Genomic DNA, 24676 nt, shown 5'->3' with positions numbered 1-24676 from the left:
TACAACAACAGAAACAAGATTAAAATAAAAATTCAATAATGCAGAGATATTTAAAAGTAGAGCAAAAAAGTGGCGACCGAGAAGGCAGCACGAGGAAATGGTGTAAAGACTAAAGATCACATGAAGAGACAGAGACACTGAGACAGACTGAATCCACAGAAGATGCTAGAACAGCCTACCTGAGGTACCTGAGAAGCTGTGTGCAGGTGTACTGAGGAGAACTGGAGCTGGAGACAAAGCAGGGTCACAGTCACAGCAGGTCACAGCAGATACAGATTTTATTTAGGTTTTTTTCTGTTGTTTACCTCTTCACTATGAGGTTAAACAACATTCATGGCATTCTTTATATATATTCTTTATTATTTTGTTTCATTTTTCTTTCTTTATTGATTGATTTTCTTATTTTTTCTTGTATTTTGTTTATTCAGTTATTTGTATGTTTTTATATTAGCTATTGCTACTTAGACTTTGTCCTGCTTGTGTATCTGTATATTTTACACAGATACGACGCCTGATTTTGGTTCTTGAAATGTTTGTTTGTTAATTTTGTTTTTAAAAAGCTAAGAAATCAGGAGACGTTCATCTTTTTAGGACGGACTCGGCTGTCTCCTCTCAGTAAAGTGCGGATATGAGGGGATTTGAACGCCGCAAAAATATTCCCGGGAAAAAAACTTTACGTCATAAACTCCGCCCCTGCTGCAACGCTGTGAGATGGGTACGTTTGTTTTATATCACGGGCTGCACCGCTTTCATTCATGAGCGGTACCAACACGTGAGCCCGGAAGCCTCACTGAGGCTGCGCGTTAAAACCGAACGCGCCGTTCTTTTAGTTCCCGCCTCTTATAAACGCATCGACCAATCAGAAGACAGAACGTCCGCGTCCTATTTGAATATTCATCACTTTTCGCGGGCTTTGAGCGTCACGTGGTCATTTCGCGCGAAAAGCGACTCCCGGCAGGAAGCAGCAGAAGTTTCTTCAGCAGAGACAGAGACATAGAGACACGCAGCGATGGCGGTGAGTTAAAGCGATGAAAAGCAGACAGAAAGAGCTCAGACTCGGTCTTTAATGTGTTTACCGGAGGAAAGAGACGTTAAACCAAGCTAATACATGTTTGTGTTGTAGTTTGAGTTGATTTGTGAATAAAGTTTGACTCTTGAAGTTTTTCTGGCGACAAAACAACGAACGACGGGTTTAGATTCGGTGGTTTTCTGTCAGAAAAACGCTTTTAAAAGCTTTAAAAGTCTGAATCTGCGCTGAACTTGATAAATATTCCGTCGTTAATATGTTTTGAACCGAACATGATCCGGTTTCGTGTGTTTTGTTTGTGGAGACCAGGTTTGCCATGTGGCCGCTGAGCCTTTTTCTTTTTCTCTTCATCAAGTTAAATAACAGAAAGAGTCAGATTTACACCTGAAGCAGATAAAACACATGTAACATGTTTAAACCACCAGCAAAATGTGTTTGAAGCCATAAAGAGCTTCAGTATGTGCGAACTGTTACTGTTATTAGTCCGTGGCTGATTATAATTTTCCATCTTATGTTTTAAGCTCTTTTGTCTTTTTTAATCTGCGACTTTTTAAATCTATTTATTATTATTATAAACAGACTCATCTGCCTCTGAGGCTCTGCTGTGTATTTGTGCTGGACGTCAAGTAGAAAACATCATGTTCTTGTTTTGAGATAAAAATAAAAAAATGAGTGATCAGTTTTTGTTTTTGTTTCCTTGACAGGATTCCTCCGAGTCATACCACATGGCCACCAGCCCCAGCCGAGCCTCCCGGAGAGGAGACCTGACGTCCAGCCCTGGACGGGACCTGCCGCCCTTCGAGGATGAGTCGGAGGGGCTGCTGGGGGACGGACCCCTGCCCGGAGAGGAGGAGGAGGAGGGAGATGGGGAGGAACTGATCGGGGACGGGATGGAGAGGTGAGGACGGGGGTCGATTTGTTTGTTCTGAATTTCAAACAGCAGATGAACTTTTTTTGTGTGGGGCGAGACGACATCAGCTCCTCTCTCTGTTCAGGGATTACCGTGCCATCCCGGCGCTGGATCAGTACGAGGCAGAGGGTTTGGACCTGGATGACGAGGATCTGTCGGAGCTGTCGCCTGGAGCCCGGGCTGCCGCCGAGGAGGCCATGAGGAGGAGGGACAGGGAGCAGGGAGTCAGTGGGCGGCTCAGGAGAGGACTGCTCTACGGTGAGGGCGGAACGGATGGATCATGGACTTTCTTCTGCAGAACTTGCCTGAGAATCATCACATTTTAAAGTTTTCTTCAGTATCAGTATAATCAGTGATAGTTGTCTGTACATCCATGGGTTCATTAGAAACAGGAGCAGCTAACGGCTAATTCGGCACCTAATGGTTCTGATTTGACAGTTTGTAAAAGGGATATGGGCCAAAGGAAAACTCCTACCACTTACACCTGACAGAGAGAGGTGTGTGTAGGGGGGTGAAGGCAGAAAGGATGTGGGATGGTAAAACAACTGATTGCTTAACTTATTTATTTTTGCTGTTATCCAGACAGTGAAGATGAGGACGATGAGCGCCCGGCGGCTCGACGAAGGCGTCTGGCTGAGCGGGCAGCAGAGGGCGTTGAGGGCGAAGAAGAGGAAATGATAGAGAGCATTGAGAACCTGGAGGACATGAAGGTTTGTAGTGATGCAGCTTTTCAGCTCAGGCTCGTTCTTTCCAGCTGTGGTAGAGAGTCTTAACCGCTCTGTCCCGCTCTGCAGGGCCACACCGTGAGGGAGTGGGTGTCCATGGCGGCTCCCAGACTGGAAATCTACAACCGCTTCAAGAACTTCCTGCGGACCCACGTGGACGAAAACGGCCACAACGTCTTCAAAGAGAAGATCAGCGACATGTGCAAAGGTAGCTCAGCTTTTCAACACGTGCTCTGATAAATGTGTTTGTCACGGAAACTGATTTTTGGTTTTAAATGAATGAACCTGCATCTGAACTGTTATTGCAGAGAATAAGGAGAGTCTGGTGGTGAACTACGAAGACCTCGCAGCCAGAGAGCATGTTTTGGCCTATTTTCTGCCAGAGGCTCCGACTGAGATGTTGAAGGTGAGTTTAGTTTTTGTTGTTTTATATTTTAATGAACTGAACTTTGAGAGCTTCCCATCTTAGGCTACAAATAATCGAAGGTGCTTTGAACGTGGACTGAGACCACCTGAAAGTTCGGCTCTCAATCCAAATCAAACCTGCACGTGTCTCTTCCTCCCGTCAGGTTTTTGATGAAGCAGCTAAAGAAGTGGTGCTGGCCATGTACCCGAAATACGACCGCATCGCCCACGAAATCCACGTCCGCATCTGCAACCTGCCGCTGGTCGAGGAGATCCGCTCCCTCAGGTAATATTTGGCTTTTGTAGTTTTGTCCTGATAAATGGATCAGTTCACCGCCGTGTTGTCGGTGTTTCATCCCGGTTCTTTACACGCTCCCACTCTTCTTCTTCTTCTCCTCCTCTCCAGGCAGCTCCACCTGAACCAGCTGATCCGGACCAGCGGCGTGGTGAGCAGCTGCACCGGCGTCCTCCCTCAGCTCGGCATGGTCAAATACAACTGTAACAAGTGTAACTTCGTGCTGGGGCCCTTCTTCCAGTCCCAGAACCAGGAGGTGAAGCCGGGCTCCTGTCCTGAGTGTCAGTCCCAGGGGCCCTTCGAGATCAACATGGAGGAGGTGAGAGGAGCTGGTGGTGGAGGAGTCGGTTTGGTGTGAAGGTTTGAGGAGTTGTCCTTCCTGTGGATGTTCAGACGTGAGGAAAGCAAAGCCTGAGTCGCACACGAACCTTCACGTGTGGCGATTTATTTCCTCTGTCACATGTCAGCTAGTTGTCCGTCTCAGGGACTTGACCAGTTGTCTTGCTCCTGCAGACGGTGTATCAGAACTACCAGAGAATCACCATCCAGGAAAGCCCCGGTAAAGTGGCCGCCGGCCGCCTCCCACGCTCCAAAGATGCCATCCTGCTGGCCGACCTGGTGGACAGCTGCAAGCCTGGAGACGAGATTGTGAGTCTGTTTTAAAAACAGAAATGATGCAGCTTTGATCTCACTGAATTAAAGTCTGATGAACCAGTTAGAAATAAAACTATTTCACCACAGCGAAGGAAAAAAAGCTAAAACTTCGACATAACGATTTTTTTCCCCCGTCTCTCAGGAGCTGACAGGAATCTACCACAACAACTACGACGGCTCTCTGAACATGGCTAACGGCTTCCCGGTGTTCGCCACAGTGATCCTGGCCAACCACATCACCCGCAGAGACGAGGGCGTCGCCGTGGCCGAGCTGACGGACGAAGACGTAAAGGCCATCGTAGCCCTGTCGAAGGACGAACGCATCGGAGAGAGGGTGAGGGGTGTTAAATGTTCTGTGGTAACTGTCCCTCAAGCCCAGCATGAGTGCAGCAGCTGGATGAGTATTGAAATGAAAACAGGACGTTGAAGTGACTGATGGGAGTTTATCACAGTGAGACGTCCTACACGGCCCGTACAGACGGCTGGCTCGTGTTATTTGTAATCGCCGCTGGGCAGATGATGCCTGACTCGTTTTCTGTCGTGTCTCCAGGTCTTTGCCAGCATAGCTCCGTCCATCTACGGCCATGAGGACATCAAGAGAGCCCTGGCTCTGTCGCTGTTCGGAGGAGAGCCCAAAAATCCAGGTACGAACGCTCGAGTCTGTCCGGGCGGATTCTAACTCGTGTACTAACTCAAATACAGTCATGTCTGTGTGTGTGTGTGTGTCTGTGTGTGTCTGTGTGTGTCTGTGTGTGTGTTCCCTCACACTCATTCTGGTAACACCCCCTTTCTTCCAGGTGGTAAACACAAGGTGCGTGGAGACATCAATGTTCTTCTGTGTGGAGACCCTGGAACGGCCAAGTCCCAGTTCCTCAAGTACGTATTTAACAAAAAAGAAAAAAAAGAGCTAAAGATGCAGTAAAGACAGTTGTTGGTGGACTTACACAGTCAGTTTGTTGTTGTTTTAATCAGTCAATGGTTTTTCTCTGCAGATACGTGGAGAAGGTGGCGAGTCGTGCGGTGTTCACCACAGGTCAGGGCGCCTCTGCCGTCGGTTTGACCGCTTACGTCCAGAGACACCCGGTCAGCCGTGAGTGGACGCTGGAGGCCGGAGCGTTGGTGCTGGCCGACCGTGGCGTCTGTCTGATCGATGAGTTCGATAAGGTGAACGAGACGTGACGGGACTGAGCCGTAATACGTTGTTGATACACTCACTCCGTCACTGTCCTGAAAACCCGTCTAACCAGACTCTGTGTCCTCCAGATGAACGACGCCGACAGGACGAGCATCCACGAGGCCATGGAGCAGCAGAGCATCTCCATCTCCAAAGCCGGCATCGTCACGTCGCTGCAGGCCAGATGTACCGTCATCGCTGCCTCTAACCCCATCGGTGCGTAACACAGTGCGAAGAGTCTGTAAGCCGGTTCCTGTCTGAGCTCTGCGACGGCAGCAGGTTGATAAGGGGAGAGTAATTCAGGGATGTAATCTGGGCCCAGGCCGCGCAGCTTTAAACTAAAAATCGATTCTAAAACCATCTGGCAGCCAGTGACAGGACTTTAAATGAAGAGTGATACAGCCTCTCTTCTTTTTCCTGCTCTCGCTGCTGCGTTTTGTACAATGTGGAGTCTGTGAATTGATTCCTGGTTCCTCACAGAGGCTGTTACAGTGGTCTGACTGACTGTGAGCACGTGTCTTTAAAACTGAACAAATTCTGTTCATGTTCCTGAGATTTAGGGAAATAAACTGGATAATTCTGGTGATGAGACGAGAGTCAAACATCACACCTGCGATCTGTGATCCTCGTGTCCTGAGTAACGGCCGGTGGTGGTTTGTTGCAGGCGGCAGGTACGATCCCTCCCTGACCTTCGCTGAGAACGTGGACCTGACGGAGCCCATCGTGTCGCGTTTTGACGTGTTGTGTGTCGTGCGTGACACCATCGACCCCGTGCAGGTACACACACAAATACAGAAAAAAACAAAACAAGGAAAACATTCAGCAACTTACGTTTTCAGTTAAGTGCATGAATCATAAAAACATATCACAATTCACAAGTTTTTTTTTTCCCATAATCCACGTGGAATAAAGTTTGCTACTCTTCCAGAGTTATTTTATGGGAAATGGACTTGATGGCGTCTCAGCTGTTCTCCTGCCACACAGTTAAATCAGGTCTGGACGGAGGGTGGTACCACACACTCACCGCTCTCTCTCCCTCTGCTTGTGATTGGCTCTTTTCTCCGAGCAGGATGAGATGTTGGCGCGCTTCGTCGTCGGCTCCCACATCAAGCATCACCCCAGCCACAAGGAAGGGGGCGTGGCCTTAGAGGAGGTGGTCCTGCCCAACTCGTCCGACGTGCCGCCGATTCCCCAGGAGCTCCTGAGGAAGTACATCATCTACGCCAAAGAGCGGGTACGAACGCGCTCTTAACGTCACCCACAGTCGTGTTTAAGAGTTTTCATGTTTGTCATTTGACCAAAATTTAAAATTCAGACTTTTAAAATGAAAAGTGACTTTAGTCCAGACTGGATCTGTTTCACGAGGAGACTTTTTAAAATTTTAAAGGTTTTATGTTGGTTTTCAGTTTGGAGGCATCAGTTCACTCACAGCACTGAAATGTAAAGTCTTTTTATTTCTTTTTCCCTTGTGTCTGCAGGTTCATCCCAAACTGAACCAGATGGACCAGGACAAGGTGGCTCGCATCTACAGTGACCTGCGCAAAGAGTCGATGGTGAGTCGTCTGCACGTTTCCACCGCTCAGTGAAAACTGTCCAGAAAACGTCATTGATTTCTGGTCATCATATGTTCATTGATCATCTGGAGTAATGACCTTTAAACTAGTTTCCTGCAGTTTCGACTTAATAACGAATCATTGGTGGTTTGGTGTCGCTGACAGGCCACAGGAAGCATCCCCATCACAGTCCGTCACATCGAGTCCATGATCCGCATGGCCGAGGCCCACGCTAAGATGCACCTCAGGGACTACGTGCTGGAGGACGATGTCAACATGGCCATCAGGGTGATGCTGGAGAGCTTCATCGACACGCAGAAGTTCAGCGTCATGAGGAGCATGAGGAAGGTTCGTGGCCTCCTCTGGATTTGTAATGTTGTTTGCAGCGAAACGAATACCCAGAATCCTCCATGTTACGTAGCGTAGCATGCATTTGTAGATTTAGCATGTAACAACATGTTTCATGCCGGTCTAAACATGTAGTCACTCTGCTAAAAGCCTTTCGATAAGTTCAGGTTCCTCCTGATGTGATGTTCAGTAAGTCAGAGCTGCCCCTGTGTTTCCGTCCAGACGTTCGCTCGTTACCTCGCCTTCCGCCGAGACAACAACGAGCTGCTGCTCTTCATCCTCAAGCAGCTGGTGGCCGAGCAGGTCGCCTACCAGAGGAACCGATACGGCGTCCAGAACGACACCATCGAGATATCGGAGAAGGACCTGCAGGATAAGGTGACGAGAACTCAGAGGCCGATGCTGTTTCTGAAACCAGTGTCTCTCTGTCACGTGGAGCTGCGGAGCTGCTTAAACTGAGAATTTAACTCGATTTTTGTTTGTCTTTTTTATTTGAACTAATCACCTTCCTTTGTCCTCCCCTCCCTCCTCTTCCTCCTCCCTCCTCTTCCTCCACCCTCCTCCAGGCGAGACAGATCAACATCCACAACCTGTCGGCCTTCTACGACAGCGACCTCTTCCGCTCCAACAAGTTCAACCATGACAGCAAGAAGAAACTGATCCTGCAGCAGTTTTAAGAGCCTCCTCAAGCTCACCTCCCGCTCCTCCTCCTCCTCCTCCTCCTCCTCCTCCTCCTTAAAATAGCGCTTCATGAACTCTATTTCTGGCCCAAAATGGGTCATTGGGTTTTCATCATGTTGGACTCCAGGGTGAGCTGTAGTTTCCTTTGGCTGTGAACTGATTGGAAATGTCTGAAGAGGGGAAAATGCCTGGAAGGACATTTTTTGTTCCGCTGGAGGAAGGAGGCAGTTTTCTCCCGACAGAAGATTGTCCAGACGGCGTTGGTGCCCCGCGAACATCAATTTCGTTGGCGCTTAAGATGCTGCGCTGATCTAATTTGAAAGAATTAAATCTTGAAGTAGCGGCAGACGAAGACGTGGCTGTGCGAAAAGATCCTTCACAAAAACAGTGAAGCTCTCGCTGATGCTTTATTTCCTGTGGTTAATCTGGATGTTTGTCATGACTCGAAATAAATACAGAGTCAGAAAGTTAAATTATCGCTTCGTGTTTATACCTGATGTTATGCTGCGTCACCACGGATGAAATGAAGAGTCAGGTTCTGAAATCGGAGCCATTGTTTGATAAAAAGCTGAACAGATGGTTTCTGTTAAAAATAACAGACTCTAACTTCAGATCTTTGAGAAACAGTCAGCTGATGTTCCTCAGGTGTTTTCTGTGTGTATGTGCCCTCAGGTGGGGCGGACTGTAAATAAATGTACATGTTTTTGTTCGTGTTGTTGAGGAAACAAGATTTATTGCTTCACTTACGTTCATCTGTCAGTAGCTGCTGTGGAGACGGAGGAAGTTTAACGGTCGGTCACTCGAGATTTTTGTGTTTCAAGCCTTTTATTCTTGGTCCCGTTGTTAGTGCGTTCACATGTGAACTGACAAAAGTGCAGATTTAAACTTGTTGGATTGTTTAAAAAAAAAAAAAAAGTACTTAAAAGGTTAAAACAAACCCATGTTTGATGTTTCTGCTGTTGGTGTTCACTTGATTTCGGATTGTAGCTCTGTTCTGATATTAAACTTGTGTTTGTTAAACATCTGTCTTCTGTCTGCTTTTTCTCCACAGGGACTTTTGTCCAGATCTCAGCCGGCTCGTTAATGAACTCTGATTTAATTGGACTCTGTGCGGTGTCGCAGCTCTTTTCATTTCTGCTGACTCTCGACAGACTGTGGTGGAAACTCACTGACTGTGCAGTAGATTTAGCAGCTAAATGTCTTGACTGGAAATAGAAAACGTTAATGCAGGAGTTCACAACCTGGAAACAAGGAATGCGTTATTTTTTTTTTTTTTTAATTTCATAGTATTTGTAACAACAGCTGCTGTTTTTTGAACAACTTGGTTTAATCAGTGGTGGAATGTGAGGTACACTGAGTTAAGCACATTTCTGACGTCTTTGTATTCCAGATTTCCACTCTGAATGAAAAACTAAAGTATGATTCGTTTTTAGATCTAAAACTGCCCAGATTTATATAAAACCAAATGATCCCTACACTGAGCAGCTACAGCGTTAAAAAGCTGGTTTTACTTTAATGCATCCTAATCTTTTATATCAATTATTTACAGTTAGTATGTATATTTAACTCCTGTTAATCGTATTTTGAATCCTACGTTATACGCTCGTGTCTTGTGCCTGGTTTCTTTGCCTCAGTCTCTTTCATGTTGTGCAAGTTGTGCTTTTGTGTTGTTGTTTTTGTTTTTATTTTATTTTATTTTATGTATTTACTTATTTTGTACTCATAGTTGGGAGCAGCAATTTACGAGGAGCACCTGAACGCAGCTGCTGGTACCGTCTGTCAGCGGCTGCGACACCTAGCGGCCTGAGCGGGGAACAACATGCAGCTGCCGGGCGGTTATTTCCAGCGTCGGTGGTGCAGCGGCAGCAGCATCATCAGGAGATCGGATCCCGGCGTGACCGCAGCTGGGTCTGTCTCTCCGCCCGCACAGACACCGCACACTGCAGGTCAGTGACGCGCGGACGGCAGGCAGCAGCGGCGGCGGCGGCGGCCATGAGCACGGCGTTCTTCTCCTGACGACCTCCGTCCACATCCAGAGAGCGTCTGCCGCCGAAATCCGTGAGATCCGTGCGCACAGAGCGGAGGAGCAGGGGAGCGGGGACGCTGAGCACTGCAGCAGACATGCCGGGCCTGCTCCACATCACACTGATGGGTGAGTCTGTCTGTTTCTTACATCCAACCATGAACACGAGCAGCTGCACAGAGACGTTATTTTTATAGGACACATCATTTATTTACAGCTGAAGCAGCTTTTAATGTGAGGAGACTGAAAACATCCCAGGAGGACGGGATCAGTGTAAACTCACTGCTGAGAACCACGGACACGTTTAACTCCTGGAAGAGTGTCTGTGGTTTTTTAATATTATTAATATTGTTGTGTTAATGATGGTATTTATTAACAGTAATGTCCTGAATCAGGGTGTAACCGGCAGCAGCAGCAGCACGGACGCAGTTTGTTTTAATGAAGCGTTCAGGCTGACACTGTGTGGGAGGCGCGCAGTGCACTTAAATCAGCAGACACACACTGCAGTGTCTGACACACACACACACACACACAGGGACCCGCTGCCAGGCACCAGACATGGCATGAACAGTCATGATGTTCATCATCCCCGTCATTAACACATGAATGAGGTGTGATTGCCATGATCAGTGGCGGATCAGCAGTTTTGCAGCGTCATGGATGTGAACTGACACTGTTCATTTTTTCATGTGTTGATTATGTGATGAAAGCAGCCTGATGTTTTCGTTACACTGGTTTGTACAGGGAGATAATGATGTTTATAATAACGAATGCAAAGATATTCAGTGTACAATGATTTAAAACGGAGGAAAGAATCAGAGGAGGACACTGATTTCATGCAGCAGCAGCAGCAGAGTGACATTTACCCACACATCCTGCTGTAGTTGTGTCTCAGGTTGTTTTTGTGGGTCTCTCTCTCAGGTTCCAGCTCTTTCTGTTGAAATGTGGAGGATCAGCTCTGCGTCTGTGAAAACTACAGTTTTCATACCACAGTTTGGTTTTTAGGCGTAAACTCAACATTATTGGTGATGAAAGCAGAAAAAAGCTTAATATTTTTTTATTCGAATGATGAAAATATTTAGGAGAAACCTTCCTGCTTCTCCGGCTTTGGAAAGAGGGGAGACAACAGGGTGAGGATGAGACGGGGTGAAGGGGATTTGGGGGAGGGTCCCAGTCGACTATAAGCTGATCTGAGGGGTGTTAAAGCACAGCGAGAGGGGCTTTAGCCCCGCCCACCCCACCTCTTAATATCCTGTACCCAAAATGAAGGCCAGAGAGCTCAGAGGGGAATGAAGCTGTACCATCAGCTTTTATTGTCCATGTGAACTGAAACTGAACTTAATTAAACTTAATTATATCCAGTAGTTGTTTGGAATACAGTGGATCGTAGTGTTGAGGCTGCTGGGAAAAACTGACATTAGGTTAAAATTTCTCATTATGAACTTAAGTGTTTGGCGATGGAGATTTTTGCCTGTACCTTTCAGGGCCCATGAATGTTTGGAATTCGTCCAGTATTTGTAGAGAGTCGACACTTTGGGCCGGAGCGTTGGGCCGAGGGGCCGACGGATCACTTCCATCCCTGTAGCCACAGCGCTCGTGTGGACAAACGTCCACTTTACCTGAGAAACTGCAGCTGAACCCGTTTAGACAAATGAAACTTTGGCTTTAAGGCTGAAATTCAAACTGTTTTCCACACAGAAGTAAGTGAGCGTCCTCCCTGGAGAAGGTTGACTTAATAATGTTTTAGTGAAGGCATCACAGAGCAGCCAGGCTGACGTGACAGAGCTGTGTGCAGTTTACAGAATCCTCTCCAGCTACTGACGACCAGTTTTCCCTCCCTTCTGTTTTTTTGTGAAGGTGGGATTTTTCTTTCTGCACCTGTGATCTCAGGTTCACTGGTTTGATGAACGTTGGAGGGTGTCTCCCCTCCAGCACCTGCTCACCCCCACCCCGTAGCACCCGGCCGCCTCGTGGAGCTCAGGGTGGAGATTATCTGTGCTAAGCTGATAAGGTTAACTCAGCTGTTCAGTCCCTCCGCCTGGACGGACGCTGGAAGAGTTTCTGAAGTAATTACGCTGCAAAGTTCGCTTTGTGGACAAAAATTTCAAGGTCATCGTGTAGTGAAGAAAATACGGGTTGAAACATGCCGTCTGCTTTTCACCGTGAACGTTTGAGACTGTCAGCCATGTTTACACCAACAAGTTCCAGGAACTGTGGAACTAAAGTTTTCACTGCAGGTAAATCACCCTGCAGATTAAATCAGTTTGAACAGTGACAGAAAAAGAAAAACAGCCGCAGTGTTTGAAACACAACAACAGAGTGGGTCTTTTGTGGATCGTATCTGCAGTTGCGTGACTGATGTTTGAGTTGGATGTAATATCTCCAGAGTAGACAATCTGCTGAGCATCAACAGTCCAGTTTTTAACTTTTATTTCAGGATTGTTGGTATCTCATCAAAGCTGCTTACATCGAGGTCAGACATGTTTTTCAGGGAAAAAAGAGAAATGCAGTGCTCTTTGTTCACCAACAGCTTTTTTTTTTTTTTTTAATTTTTTATTCTGAACAAATCAATCCCCCTGTGAAGCAGAGGTCAGTGAGAGGAGCTCAGTATAATACTGCTGGGGTTCGAGGTTTCAGTCACTGTTTGTTAACCACCGCTGCAGCAGTTTTACTGCTCACTCTTCACACACATTCCTCTGGGGCAGTGCTACAGTAACAAGCCTGGAAGCTGCCTCAGCACACACACAGCAGCTTCTGGACACTGACAGTCCTCAGAGTCTTCTCCCTGCGTTTCATCCAAACAGTCAGGGGTCAGTGAGAGATCGGCGATATATTTATGCATCATTGATCTGTGATTTTCTCATGATTAACACATGCACGAGCTCTGGCTCTGCTCTCAGCTCTCAGCTTACACTTCCAGACAGAACAGCAGAGCTGTTGATGTAGTGCGGAGATGGGGTTTGGGAAGAATCAGAATCAGAATCAGAATCAGAATAACTTTATTAATCCCCGTAGGGAAATTCTTTCTGTTACTTTAACTCCCAGTTTAAAAGAAGAGGAAAATTGCACAGTGTGTGGTGATAGACAAAATTTCTAGAATAAATAAGTAAATGAAAACAAAAATAAAATAAATGAAAAACAAAATAACAGTATAGTACAATGAAAATCAAGTAAAAATACTGCAGTAACTCCAATGTCAAATGTCAAACAGAACAATATATACAACTAATATACAAATAGAAAGATAGGGCATCTCAATATGTGCATGAGGTTTGTGGTTGATAGTTTAAAAGATAACGTATACACAGTATACATGAGTCCGTGATTCTTACAGTCCAGAGTTATATAGTTTGATTGCAACAGGCAGGAATGATTTTCTGTGTCGCTCTGTTGTGCAGCGTGGAACAATGAGTCTGTTGCTGAACGAGCTTCTGTGATGGATCAGCACATCTGATCTGAGGAGACAGGAACTAAAACAAAGAACAGCACTTCTCCACCTGGTTGTGAATCCTGTCTCCGTCTATCCTCCTCCTGGTCGTCCCTCCGTCCTTAACCTCTGTCCTCTCGCCCGTCTCCTCTCTCTCTGTGGAGCTGCTCAGTGGACCAGTCATCCACAGAGAGCAGGACGTTTTACAGGCCACTGGTTTTTCAGCTCAGCACTTTTCAAAGGTGAACTACAACTTATTTTTTCAGCGAGCGTCCATGTTGGGCTGCAATCAAAGAGCTCATTTCTCTGTCATAGATCTTCTCTGTTTAAACCATTAACAGGACTGAGTCTGCAGCTCTGTTAGCAGCTCAGTGAGATTCATTTATTAATAAAAGTTAGCAGTCAGACTCTGCTCACTCCGTCTGCAGGAAGGAGCTGGTGGATCTGCGTCCCCACAGACCGGTGGGGGGTTTGTGGTGACTGGCCCGAGAGCTTAACATGATGCAGACATGTTCGAGACATGTTGGCATGACATGATATGGTAATCTGCTCAGTCAGCCTCTGAGGTCAGACAGCCATCTGTGGTCCCAGACAGAGAGCACCATGGGATGAAGTCTACCAACTTCTACGGCGTCTGGTCCGTTCAGACATGTCTGGACTAACCATGAGGCTTCGACTCGCTCACAGACTCACCTGCTGTGCAGAGCCATGTGGTTTAGCTACCTGCAAACACCTGTGGCTTCTGGGAAATGGTGTTTGTTAAAGGCCCAAAAAACAAATAGTGAATAAACAGTAATATTAGATCGTTTTTTTTAAGAAACAGTCATCCTTATTTAAACATGACACAACTGTCAGTGGGATTAATGATTTCTTAACATTTCTAAGTGCAGGTGATTGACTAACGTTTGCTAATGGCTCATTAGCAACAGAGAAACCCAGGACTCTGTTTAATGTCATGCTAACATTTATAAGTGCAGACCTGATGCCTGAGCAGAGACTGTGAAACCCTGAGTGAATTTCTGATCATCTATTATTATCTGATCACCTGTAACTGATCTGTAAATATATTTTCCATTACAGCTGATTTATAAATGGGGCCTTATTCTTGTAAATGAAAGTACAGGCCATACCCTCGTGAGCACCAGTGTATAAATCCACAGATGAGTCAGTGAACTCATGAATGAGTAAGTGCATGAATGAATGAGAGGATGAATGGATGATAAGAGGAATTTAAATAAAAGTGAAGGATCTTGCAGTGACTTTCCAAGGACGGCCGTGAGATAAGAGCGCGATGATGTCGGCAAATTAAATCACTTTAATGCACAATGTGGACGACAGAGGGCTTTTATCTCTGCTCTGTGCCCGACTGCTGCTGCTGCTGCTCCTGCTGCTGCTGCTGCTGCTGCTGCTGCTGCTGCTGCTGCTGCTGCTGCTCCTGCTGCTGCTGCTCCTGCTGCTCTTGCTGTTGCTGCTGCTGCTCCTGCTGCTGCTGCTGCTGCTGCTGCTGCTCCTGCTCCTGCTGTTGCTGCTGCTACTCCTGCTGCTGCTGCTGCTGTTACCACAGTACATGAGGAATCAGTTAAAGTGATCTGATCTGTCAGTTCACTCTGGTCTGTTTGACCTCTCTCTGTCTTTTGCTTTTCATTTGACTTGTTTTTATGAGCCTCTCCAGGGTAACTTCACATCTTCCAACACTGACGGTTCCCAGACTGAGTTTACCAGTTATTAAATGTTTGTAGCCTTATAAATGTTAAATGGACGGGTTGACATACACTGTTACTCCAAACAGCAGAAGGAATTAATAATACAAATCCTGCACCCAAATATATTGATTTGTTGTCATGGTTACGGCTGTTTTTCATTATTTCATATGTATTTATCCGTGAATTGATGTCCCCTGTTTCAGCCTCTCCTGTGTACCCTGTCTGCTTAAACTCTGTCTTCAGCTGAATCTTAAAAGCTCTGCTGATGTGAGGATCTGATTTCCTCTGGAGGATCAATAGAATTTTATATCAAACTAAAGAACTGCACCACTACGACAGATTTTTTTTATGCTGTACACAGCAAAGTAATCTTTAAAGTGTTTATCCTCTGTGTCCCGCAGCTCTTCTGGCCAGTTCTGACGCCTTCAGACTGGCTTCGTCCCAGCGTGTCATACCCCTCAGTCCTCCAGTGGCCCGTCTGCTCCAGGATGAAAGCCCAGCCGTGCCTAGTTTCATCCAGGAATTAGTCAGAACCAAACGCCACTCAGTCCATGAGTTAGTGCGAGCCCAGCCTCATTTGGTTCACGACATGGGCTGGCCAGAGATTCATGAAATATCCCGCTCCCAGGCCCAGATGGACTCAGCCAACTCCTCTCAGTTCAGCCCACCGTCCTCTGTCAGTCAGGATGCAGCCAGGACCGCGGCCACTGTGGACGAAAACCTGGATGTGGAAGACGAGATGGAGGTGAGGATGCTACAGTAGCTGTAGGCAAACAGTGGCCCGTGGGGCCAAATCTGGCCCTCCAACAAGAATATTTGGCTCCTAGTAGCTCAAAATGTAAATCCCAATAGAAATGACCTTGTTACAGCAAATATAATCAATGATGTGTATCTGAGACACACATAGTGTAGGACACAGTCTAATGGAAACGCGGCGCTCATATTTTTTCCTAAGGCAACAATAAAAGAAGCATTTTCATTCAACCATAAATGGAGCAGGTCACAAAATGGAACAGGCCACTTTTCACTGCGAGTGGATAACACATCGATCACATGTTAAGTCTCACGGCGCAGCACGAAGCACACATTTGTGCGTATGAGTCATTTTTTGCAGAAATGAATTATGGATTAATATAAACTCTGAGTGAGCTGAATTGAATTTGTGAGACAGGAGAGTTGAGGCCTTTCAGCAGGACAGTGTGAAACACAAACTACAGAGAAATTGCATTGTGATATTTGTATAATCTGACTGAAATCAAAGATGTATTAAACCAGAAAAAGCGAAACAGGGTCTGATTGAAAATATAATGTCCATGTCCTCCAAACTGGACATGCATTAAGAAATGTGATGTAAAATTCATTCCAAAATGAAAAACTCTCAGACACAGGCATCGCTCCCATCCTCCTGACTTACAGAGGCCTGTACAAACGCTGTGGTCACACTCCCTCAGTGATCCGGCCCATTGGAGCAGAGATCGCACACAAAACAAGATGAAAAACTGATGAGTCATTGGTTTGATCTGCTTCAGAACAAAGTGACTGTGTTTTGTTGAATGCCACTTAGTGACTGTTGTTAATTAGGTTAATGCTAAAAACACTCATGCACTTTATCCATGAGCATCTTTGAACCGAGTGCAGGAGAGTTTAAAGGATCTAAGGTTTATAAAAGATGTAAAAGACTCAGACTTGCACCTTTCTATTCTTTCTTTTTTTAAAAATATTTAGTTCTGAATCAGTTTGTCCAAATGTCTCTCTGCTTTCAGCGTATGGTTCATCTGGTGACTCCCCAGGATGCAGAAAGTTACAGGGGACGGCCGGACGCTGCTGACCCAGAGACGGAGCTCTTCAGTGGGCCAGGGGCTGGTGATGCCTCCCAGGAGGCCTCTGGCTTCTATGGAACGGACATGGAGGACAGAGACAGAGACAGAGGAGAAGAGGGAGGAGAGGACCGAGAGAGACGAGGAGGAGAGGACGAGTGGGAGAGAGACACCGTGGAGGACAGAGAGAGGAGAGGGGGAGATACCAGAGGGGAGGAGGAAGAGAGGGAGGGAGGCTTGGACGATCAAGATGCTTTAGAGGCCAACTACACATCACCTGATCTGGATGCTCTGATTGGTTGGTAGTGATAGGTTTATTTATGTGCAGTGTACTCACACACACACACACACACACACACACACACACACACAAACATGTGTTTCTGACATGTGTCTTTGTGTCTCACAGGCTACAGTCCATCTTTCCACCACTCTAACTCCAAGCAGCCCAACACCCCCTCCCCAGCTGAGGTGCATGATTCTGGGCCACAGGAGCATCGTGCACCCCCGGCTCTGGAGGTGAGGACAGAGCAAAGATGCTGTGATATGGACACTGATGTATTACTGTAAATGTTCTATTTGGTAGGGTCGGATATTTTTGCAGTAGTTGTGTTGTTAAACAGTATCATCTGTGGAAAAAGTAAAAGAACTTCTATAAAAACTATGGGAAAGATAGAAGAAGTTAAACTTCACACAAGTATGAGACTTCACCAAGGACTTTACTCATTAGCATAAAAAACAAACAAAGATCCTGTTTGTGCCTCTTATGAAATTCTGCAGTGATTTTCTGTTCTGTTCTGGTTTTCTGTCGTTCTCGCTTCAAACACAGTGCGTACAATCGAATCATCCAACAGCATCTGAAGTCCAAAAAAAAATCCAAAACCAGCAAATTCATAAAGCGTGCCCAGAACAAAAGCTTATTCATGAGAAAATGTTCCACTTTATTACTTTTCAGTAGCGTTTAATGAGCAGGTACTGTGAATCTACACAGGTATGGATTCATGGTTTACGAAAAACAGCAAAGACACTCAAGTTTGAAGGCAGCATAAAGAAGAGGAACCACCAACAACGGTTGGACTTTAATTGGATCTCAGTTAATCAGATGTAATCCAGCCGTAGCTTTCTAACCTTGCACTGAATAATTGAATTAGTCTTTAACTGCTTTACGTGATCAGCTGTGTTTCTCTGGCCCGTATCGACTGACTCAACACAGAACATGTTGATAAACGTCACTTATTTCTCTTAAATCTACAAATGAATGGAAGCAAACAAAGGAGTGTCAGTGTGAATAAGTTCATTCATTCATCGTCTTCACTGCAGTGATTATCACAACCACCTCTACCCCCACACTCTTTATACACACTTTATAACCACCATGACCACGGCTGCTTCTGCTGCTCCTAAAAACATGACCAGCAGTGTATTACCACGGTTACTACAATTTGTGCCAGTGATATCAGTATCTCTACGTATGAGTACCACAAATATTGTGACTGTTACTACTGATACAGAACTGAGACACAGAAATGTCATATTTACGTCTCTTACCACAGAAACACAAACAAACAAAGCAGATTTTATATAAAACATGCAGAGATATCCTGTGTGGGAACATCACTGCCTCCATCCACAGTGGAAATTACACCTTTGACCATCAGGATGTTTCCCTGTAACTTGAGTTTTTTCTTCTGTCACACAGGTGGGTCCTTTAGAAAGAGAGCTGTGGGAGGCAGAGACAGAGGAAGACGTTCAGTCCAGTGGCTATGGAGTCCTTCACTCCTCCATCACCACGACCAGTACTACACCTACTGCTGCTTCCACTGCTGCTGCTGCTGCTGCTGGAGACGCCGCAGGAACTGCCACCCTTGAGACTGACACTGGCACAGACTTTGGGCTGCTGGGAAGTTATACAGAAGGTATACGAGGTATTTCTGTCATGTGTTTTATTTACATGTCCTTATGGTTAGAATTACATATATGGGTTTACAGGTACAGGTGAGTGCTGCCATTAGCCCATGGTGTTGGCACATTAAAGGAATGGTTCCTGATTTTGGGAGCTGTTCACTTTTTCTCAGAGAGATAGATCCGAGGATTGATACCACTCCTGTGTGTGTGTGTATGATAAATAAGAACCAGCAGCCAGTTATGAGCTGCTGCCTAAAGCGAAGGCGTTCAGGGATCTCAGGTGATGGTAAGGTCGACTCCACAATAAGCTAAAATATTATAAAATAACAGGTTGTGGCACCGAGCTTCTGTGAGAGTGTTTTTGTTTGCTGTTGTTGTGTTGACTGCATTAGTTAAACTTACCTTAAAAGAATACTGAAGTGTTACGTTCGACCTCCGGTTTGCCGCTGCAGATGAGACGGAGGATGAAGAGACGGAAAGGGAGGAGGAGGAGGAGGAGGAGGAGGAGGAGGAAGAAGAAGAAACAGGTCTGACACACACAGGTGTATTTAGACAGAATCCCACTGTACCAGAGGTTGGCATGGCTCCCAGCAGAGAGCCCCTGCAGCCCAGCGTGGAGGAGGACGAGGAGCTGGAACAGGGACAGGATGAGTTAGAGGGTGAGAAGGCTCTTCAACACTAAATTATTATAACACTGAAAAAATAGTGACCGATATGAGGGGCTGGGGGGATAAATTCATCATAAACGGATTCTTGTTCATTTCCTCCAGGAGTTAGACTGAAAGACAGAGGTGCAGAGGTGGAGGAGGAGAAATGGAAAAACATGGAGAGAGAGGGAACAAGAATCAGACACATCGTCCCCCTCACCACGGATCCCTCCCCGACCATCAGCTTCACCGACCCATCCTGGGATTGGCTGGAAAAGACCACGCCCCTGCAGGCCCGAGGGTCAGAGGTCAGGGGCGGTGGGGTCACAGAAGTCTTCTTATCAGTCACTGAGTTTGATGAGATGAAGGAGAGAAAGCAGGTAACATTTACGTATCAGAGGAAGTTATCCTACTGGAGGCAGGAGGAACTGAAAATAAACATTTAAATACCATCTTATGTTTATTACAGTTCACATCTCTGTTGTTCTCTAACTCTGAATCTTTCAGGTAGAGTGTGTGGAGTGGAGTGATCTGGCTGAACGCGGGTATGTCATCCTCAACATGACGCAAAACCTGAACTGTGTAAGTACACGGAACTTTAAATTCAGTATTTTTTCAGTTGCACCACAGTTTGACTGACAGCTTTCACAGCAGCCCAAACGAACCACATTTGGCTCGAATCAAACAGGTCAGGTGTAAAACTTCCCTCAAACACCAAAGTGGTAAACACTCTAATTCTTTTCCATCCATTTTTCATCATCCGTCCTCCGAGTTTTGAAATCAGACTGAATGTCCTTGTGCTAAAGGATCAGCCAGATGTTTTCTATCTCTCTGTCAGAGCCAGAGCTAAAGGAAGTGAAGGACTTTGTTTGAGCTGCACAGAAACAGCTGCTCTGTGTTTTCGTGTGTGCTTTATGTGTGTGGTATTGATGGAAGAACGACCTTTGCTGTGGGGTCTGTTGCTATGGCAGCAACACAAACGCTCACCGGCACTGCGGTTAGCTTATGGTTGTCTCAGCAGTATGGACGGAGTCAGGTCGTCCCCTCCTCTCTCGTTTCCTCCGCAGAAACTTTGTTAAGGCTGCAGGGAAATCAAGTGGTAACATGTAGAAAAATGTGTGCGTGTGTTTGTGTGTGACAGGAGGAGTTTCGCGTGGACCAGGGCCTACGGTTGCTGAAGATCATAGAGCGAGTGTTTGCTCGAAGAATGAATAGCCCTGAGGGATCGTGGAGACTCTTCCTCAGCAAGCCTACGCACCAGCAGCACCAGCTGCTGATGAACGTGGAGTCTGAACATGGTACACACGCCCTGTACACGTGTAGAGTTTACTGGAAGAAGCAAATACTTCAGCTATTATAACATTATTCATGTTATTCTGTGTTGTTATCTTTTTAAAATCATTTTAGTTCAAACCAAACAGACATAAACAAATAATAACGCACATTAATGAACAGAGAGAAAACCAAGGTAAATATGAGGGATTTTAATTTGATTTTAACTGTATCAGGTTGAGCTCTGTTTATTAGATGTTTTTGAAGATGAAGATTAAATGATGATGAACTCTGGTTGATCACATGTGAATCTGAGAGTTTAAAAAAAGACTTGAAGTGATCTAAAAGATTTCCTGCCTCGAACTGTTTCCTGTTTACATACCTGGTACTTTCTGAGAAATAATGTTGTATTTACATATTGACCACAAAAAGCTCTGTACTGTACTGCCTTGTTTTTGTCAGCCTGGGGCAGACTGTAAGTAGCCTGAGAGATGAAACACAGAGCACTCTGTGCACCACTCACTGCTGCTCGTTAATGCTTTGAGGCGACATCAACATTTTTTTTTTAAAATCTCGTCTCGATTGTGGTGACTGGACAGTAATAGTAACTGTATTCAGAGAAATTTCTGTAAAAAATAAATCTGAGATGATAAAAGTAAAGGGGATTTTAAAAAGTGACAGGGATCATTTCCTCAGTGGAAATGACTCAATTCCTCCTAAACTTAACGCTCACTGTAACCTTGACTAAACACTGCTCCCTGAAACATTCGATTATTGTCATAAACGTGGAAGCAGTTTCCTTCTTTCTTTGGATAAATAGATAAAAATAGATGGTTTGACTTGACTTGCAGTTATTTTCAGCAGCTATCACAGACCGTGATGTCAGAAAGCCTTCAGCAGTCTGAAACATCTGCAGCTAATGTCAGGTTTCAGCATCAGATTCTAATTTCTCATTATTTGTTTTAGTACGGCTTTAATGAATATACCACACTTTGTTTCAGTATATTCTGTAAATTGCATGTGTATGTGACAAGTAAACTTCGCCTGTTGAACTGTGTTAAAATTGTCCCATGTGTTGTGTTTTCCAGGTGTGATACCTACCAAGGATGTGCTGGGCATGCTGGGAGAGATCAGGAAAAGTCTAAATAAGGTTATTATTAGTTGTAAATTAACTAACCAGGCTTTGTCTCATATCCAGTTAAAGTACTGTGTGTGTGTGTGTGTGTGTGTGTGTGTGTGTGTGTGTGTGTGTGTGTGTGTGTGTGTGTGTGTGTGTGTGTGTGTGTGTGTGTGTGTGTGTGTGTGTGTGTGTGTGTGTGTGTGTGTGTGTGTGTGTGTGTGTGTGTGTGTTTGCCTGCACAGGTGGGCATCCAGAACTACAGTGCAGCCAGTAGTTGTCAGTCTCGTCCCAGTCAAACACGCAGTGACTACGGGAAGCTGTTCGTGGTCCTCGTGATCATCGGCTCCGTCTGCATGGTCATCATCACATCTGGATTCATATACATCTGCTGGCAAAGGCGACTTCCTGCAACCAAGACTACGGTCAGTAAACACATACGCGATAAAAGCCCTTTCTCTGAACGCAGAACACGTAACATCGTTGCCAGCTGTTGTTATTCAGACGTAGGCGTCTTAATTCAGATCATTCAGAGCTCATGAAGAGTCTCAGTGCGTGTGCAATGTTTGTGCCTGGGCTACATCAGTGCTGGGTTTAAAACTTGTTTTGCTGTTGAGGAACGTTCTCCTCTTCTCTTGTGGTGAATTTTCTAATCAATCAAGCAATTAAAGAATTCCTAACTCATAAGGTCAGACAGCACATAGACATAGACTGATTTTTTTGAGAATATGAAGCTATACTTATGTGAGAGCTTTATAATAGGCATCTTAAAGTGGCTAAAATCAAACATCCAGACACAGCTTTACTGTTCAGCTTCATTCTCTCTGCTCTTGTAGTGTCGTTCTCGGCCACAGCAGCAGATGTTTTCAGAGAAACAGCTGTAAAAAGCGTCTGTCCTCCACCTGCTCAGCAGCAAACAGCAGACAGACACACTCAGTGAGCAGCTGGTGAACATAGAGGAGCATTTAGCAGCTGAAGAGCCAGATATTTCCCTCAGGAGCTGGTAGAGACCAAAAACCGAGCTAAGAGAGAGGGAACACATCAGGTGGACTCACCGCTCCAGATGAAGGGTCATGCTCTGGAACTGTTGGATGTAGAGCTGTGTCGATAAAATCGATTCTCTTATTCTCATTTTATTTTGTAAGGATTGATTCGTACGTGCTCATGTGTCATCGAATTCACGCATGCGCGCGTGGTGTGAAGCTACCAAACAATGAACATCGTCGGACAGTAAGCAATGCTTAGTTAACGTTAAAAATAAAAAAGTGTAAACTTGGGCATTACTAAATTACGTTGGACAGTAAGTACTGCGTACTGTCTGATGCCATGTTCATTGTTTGGTTTGGTCTAGTTGGATGTGTATCAGGTTTTAACTCTTCAGAGCCCTTTGACCTTGCAGTTTCATGCTGAGGAGCTTCACTTTGTGGAGAACGGTTGCCACGACAACCCCATGCTGGATGTGACCAATGACAGCCAGCCTGAGATGCAGGAGAAGAAGCCGAGCGCCAATGGGCTCGCAGGGGGAAGAGAAGCAGGCGGGGTGGACAGCAGTCGCTGGCAGGTGATGGGAGGACCAGTGAAGTGGATGGATCAGGGATAAAAAAAAAAGATGAACAGATGGATGAGTGCATAAAGTGTTATCAGTCTGCTGTCTTATGGGAAAACTAGCTTTATCCTGCTTGGCAACAGCATGAAGCCTCTCGTCTTTTTTTTTTCAGGTGTTTGTCAATCAGGCAGCGACTGAAGAAGAGGAAGAGGAGCAGGACACACATCTCTGATGGATGAGGAGGAAGAGGAGGTTATGAAGAATGGGCATCTTGGACAGATGATAAGTGGAGCTTAAAGGGAAGAAGAAAACAGAATGTCTGCGATGGAGAGAAGATGACAAAGGAGGGAGGAGAGGAGGAGAAAGGAAGGAGAGAAGAGGAAAAAGTAGCTGATGTGAGGATATGAAGTGAGGGGTAGATGTGTTGTCCAGTCAGAGTGAGGCTAGGATTGAGGAGCACAGTCACTGATATCATCATGGAGCTTAGACACTGAGGTATATGTCACATCATGGACAGACAATAAACTTGACAATCTCTAAGAGGTCAGCCTTTAAAACGGTTATCAGAGTTGGACTTCGGATCCCTACCTGATGTTAGACGACGTCACCATTACATAGAACACCTCTGTTTAGTGTGCCTTACGCTTTTAGCTCTTATCAATGTGGCTGTGTGAGACAATTTAAACGTAAAACTAGCGACAAATCATAGCATAAAGCACCTTTTTCCACCTTAAATGCTTGAATGTAAAGGAGTGGAGTCTGGTTGGTATTTTGTGGCACATGAAACCAAATCCGTGGACAAAATGGACCTGACTTGAGCCTAAAATAATTTGCAGCATTTTCCCCGACTGAAATCAGATAAAATACCCAAGAAGATGTTGTTTACTTCGATTTACACTGAAGCTTTGTTTCGAATTTTAAAACACTAAACGACAGTGGTGGAAAGTAACTAAGTACATTTTCTCAAGGGCTGTGCTGTATTTAAGTACAATCTTTCATGTTCCTGAGTGCTATACAAAGACATGCCATCTGACATCTATAGTTACTGGTCACAAATTGTGTAAATTCATATTTCAAATCCAAACCTATGATGACTTCACAAAAAACTGATGTATTATTATAGATAAAAGAGCATATGAAGCAGTGAAAATCATTTCCACCTCCTACAGCAGCTACTCATATTTAATAATATAATTCAATAATGTGATATATAATAACAAATTATTCTCAGTTGGACTTTTCTTTTGCACAGCAACTACTTCTGAAGCTTAAAGTACATTTTTCTACCACTACTACAAAAACTTAAATAATATTATGAATGTAAGGCTTTTACTTGTAATGGAGTACTTCTACGAGGTGGTATTGTTAGTTTTACTTCAGTAAAGTATCCAAACTATCTGACTTTTTACTCCAGTGTCTGACTTCAGTGACAGCAGCGACTCCTCCT

The 24676-nt window shown here is 45.3% G+C and overlaps 2 protein-coding genes across 2 annotated transcripts; both read left to right on the top strand.

Moving 5' to 3' along the window:
• Positions 1-938: 938 nt before the first annotated feature.
• Positions 939-8747, top strand: mcm2 (minichromosome maintenance complex component 2). The gene is made up of 20 exons (XM_041033013.1): positions 939-1015; positions 1732-1925; positions 2023-2195; positions 2520-2647; positions 2732-2870; positions 2971-3068; positions 3232-3353; positions 3474-3681; positions 3876-4010; positions 4159-4350; positions 4567-4660; positions 4814-4892; positions 5009-5180; positions 5280-5406; positions 5855-5967; positions 6260-6424; positions 6669-6743; positions 6909-7091; positions 7314-7469; positions 7658-8747. The coding sequence occupies exons 1-20, from the start codon at positions 1010-1012 to the stop codon at positions 7766-7768; spliced, it is 2670 nt and encodes an 889-aa protein (XP_040888947.1). The 5' UTR covers positions 939-1009; the 3' UTR covers positions 7769-8747.
• Positions 8748-9893: 1146 nt separating this feature from the next.
• Positions 9894-23594, top strand: podxl2 (podocalyxin-like 2). The gene is made up of 13 exons (XM_041033014.1): positions 9894-9924; positions 15327-15670; positions 16689-17040; positions 17152-17261; positions 18442-18658; positions 19100-19298; positions 19425-19674; positions 19802-19876; positions 20436-20592; positions 21655-21716; positions 21929-22108; positions 23083-23244; positions 23402-23594. The coding sequence occupies exons 1-13, from the start codon at positions 9894-9896 to the stop codon at positions 23459-23461; spliced, it is 2199 nt and encodes a 732-aa protein (XP_040888948.1). The 3' UTR covers positions 23462-23594.
• The last annotated feature ends 1082 nt before the right edge of the window (positions 23595-24676 follow it).

The sequence above is a fragment of the Toxotes jaculatrix genome, chromosome 3 (genome assembly GCF_017976425.1).
Source record: "Toxotes jaculatrix isolate fToxJac2 chromosome 3, fToxJac2.pri, whole genome shotgun sequence".
In the NCBI taxonomy this organism is placed as follows: domain Eukaryota; kingdom Metazoa; phylum Chordata; class Actinopteri; family Toxotidae; genus Toxotes; species Toxotes jaculatrix.
Note: the sequence above shows the minus strand (reverse complement) of the source record. Positions and strands in the feature narration are given on the sequence as shown.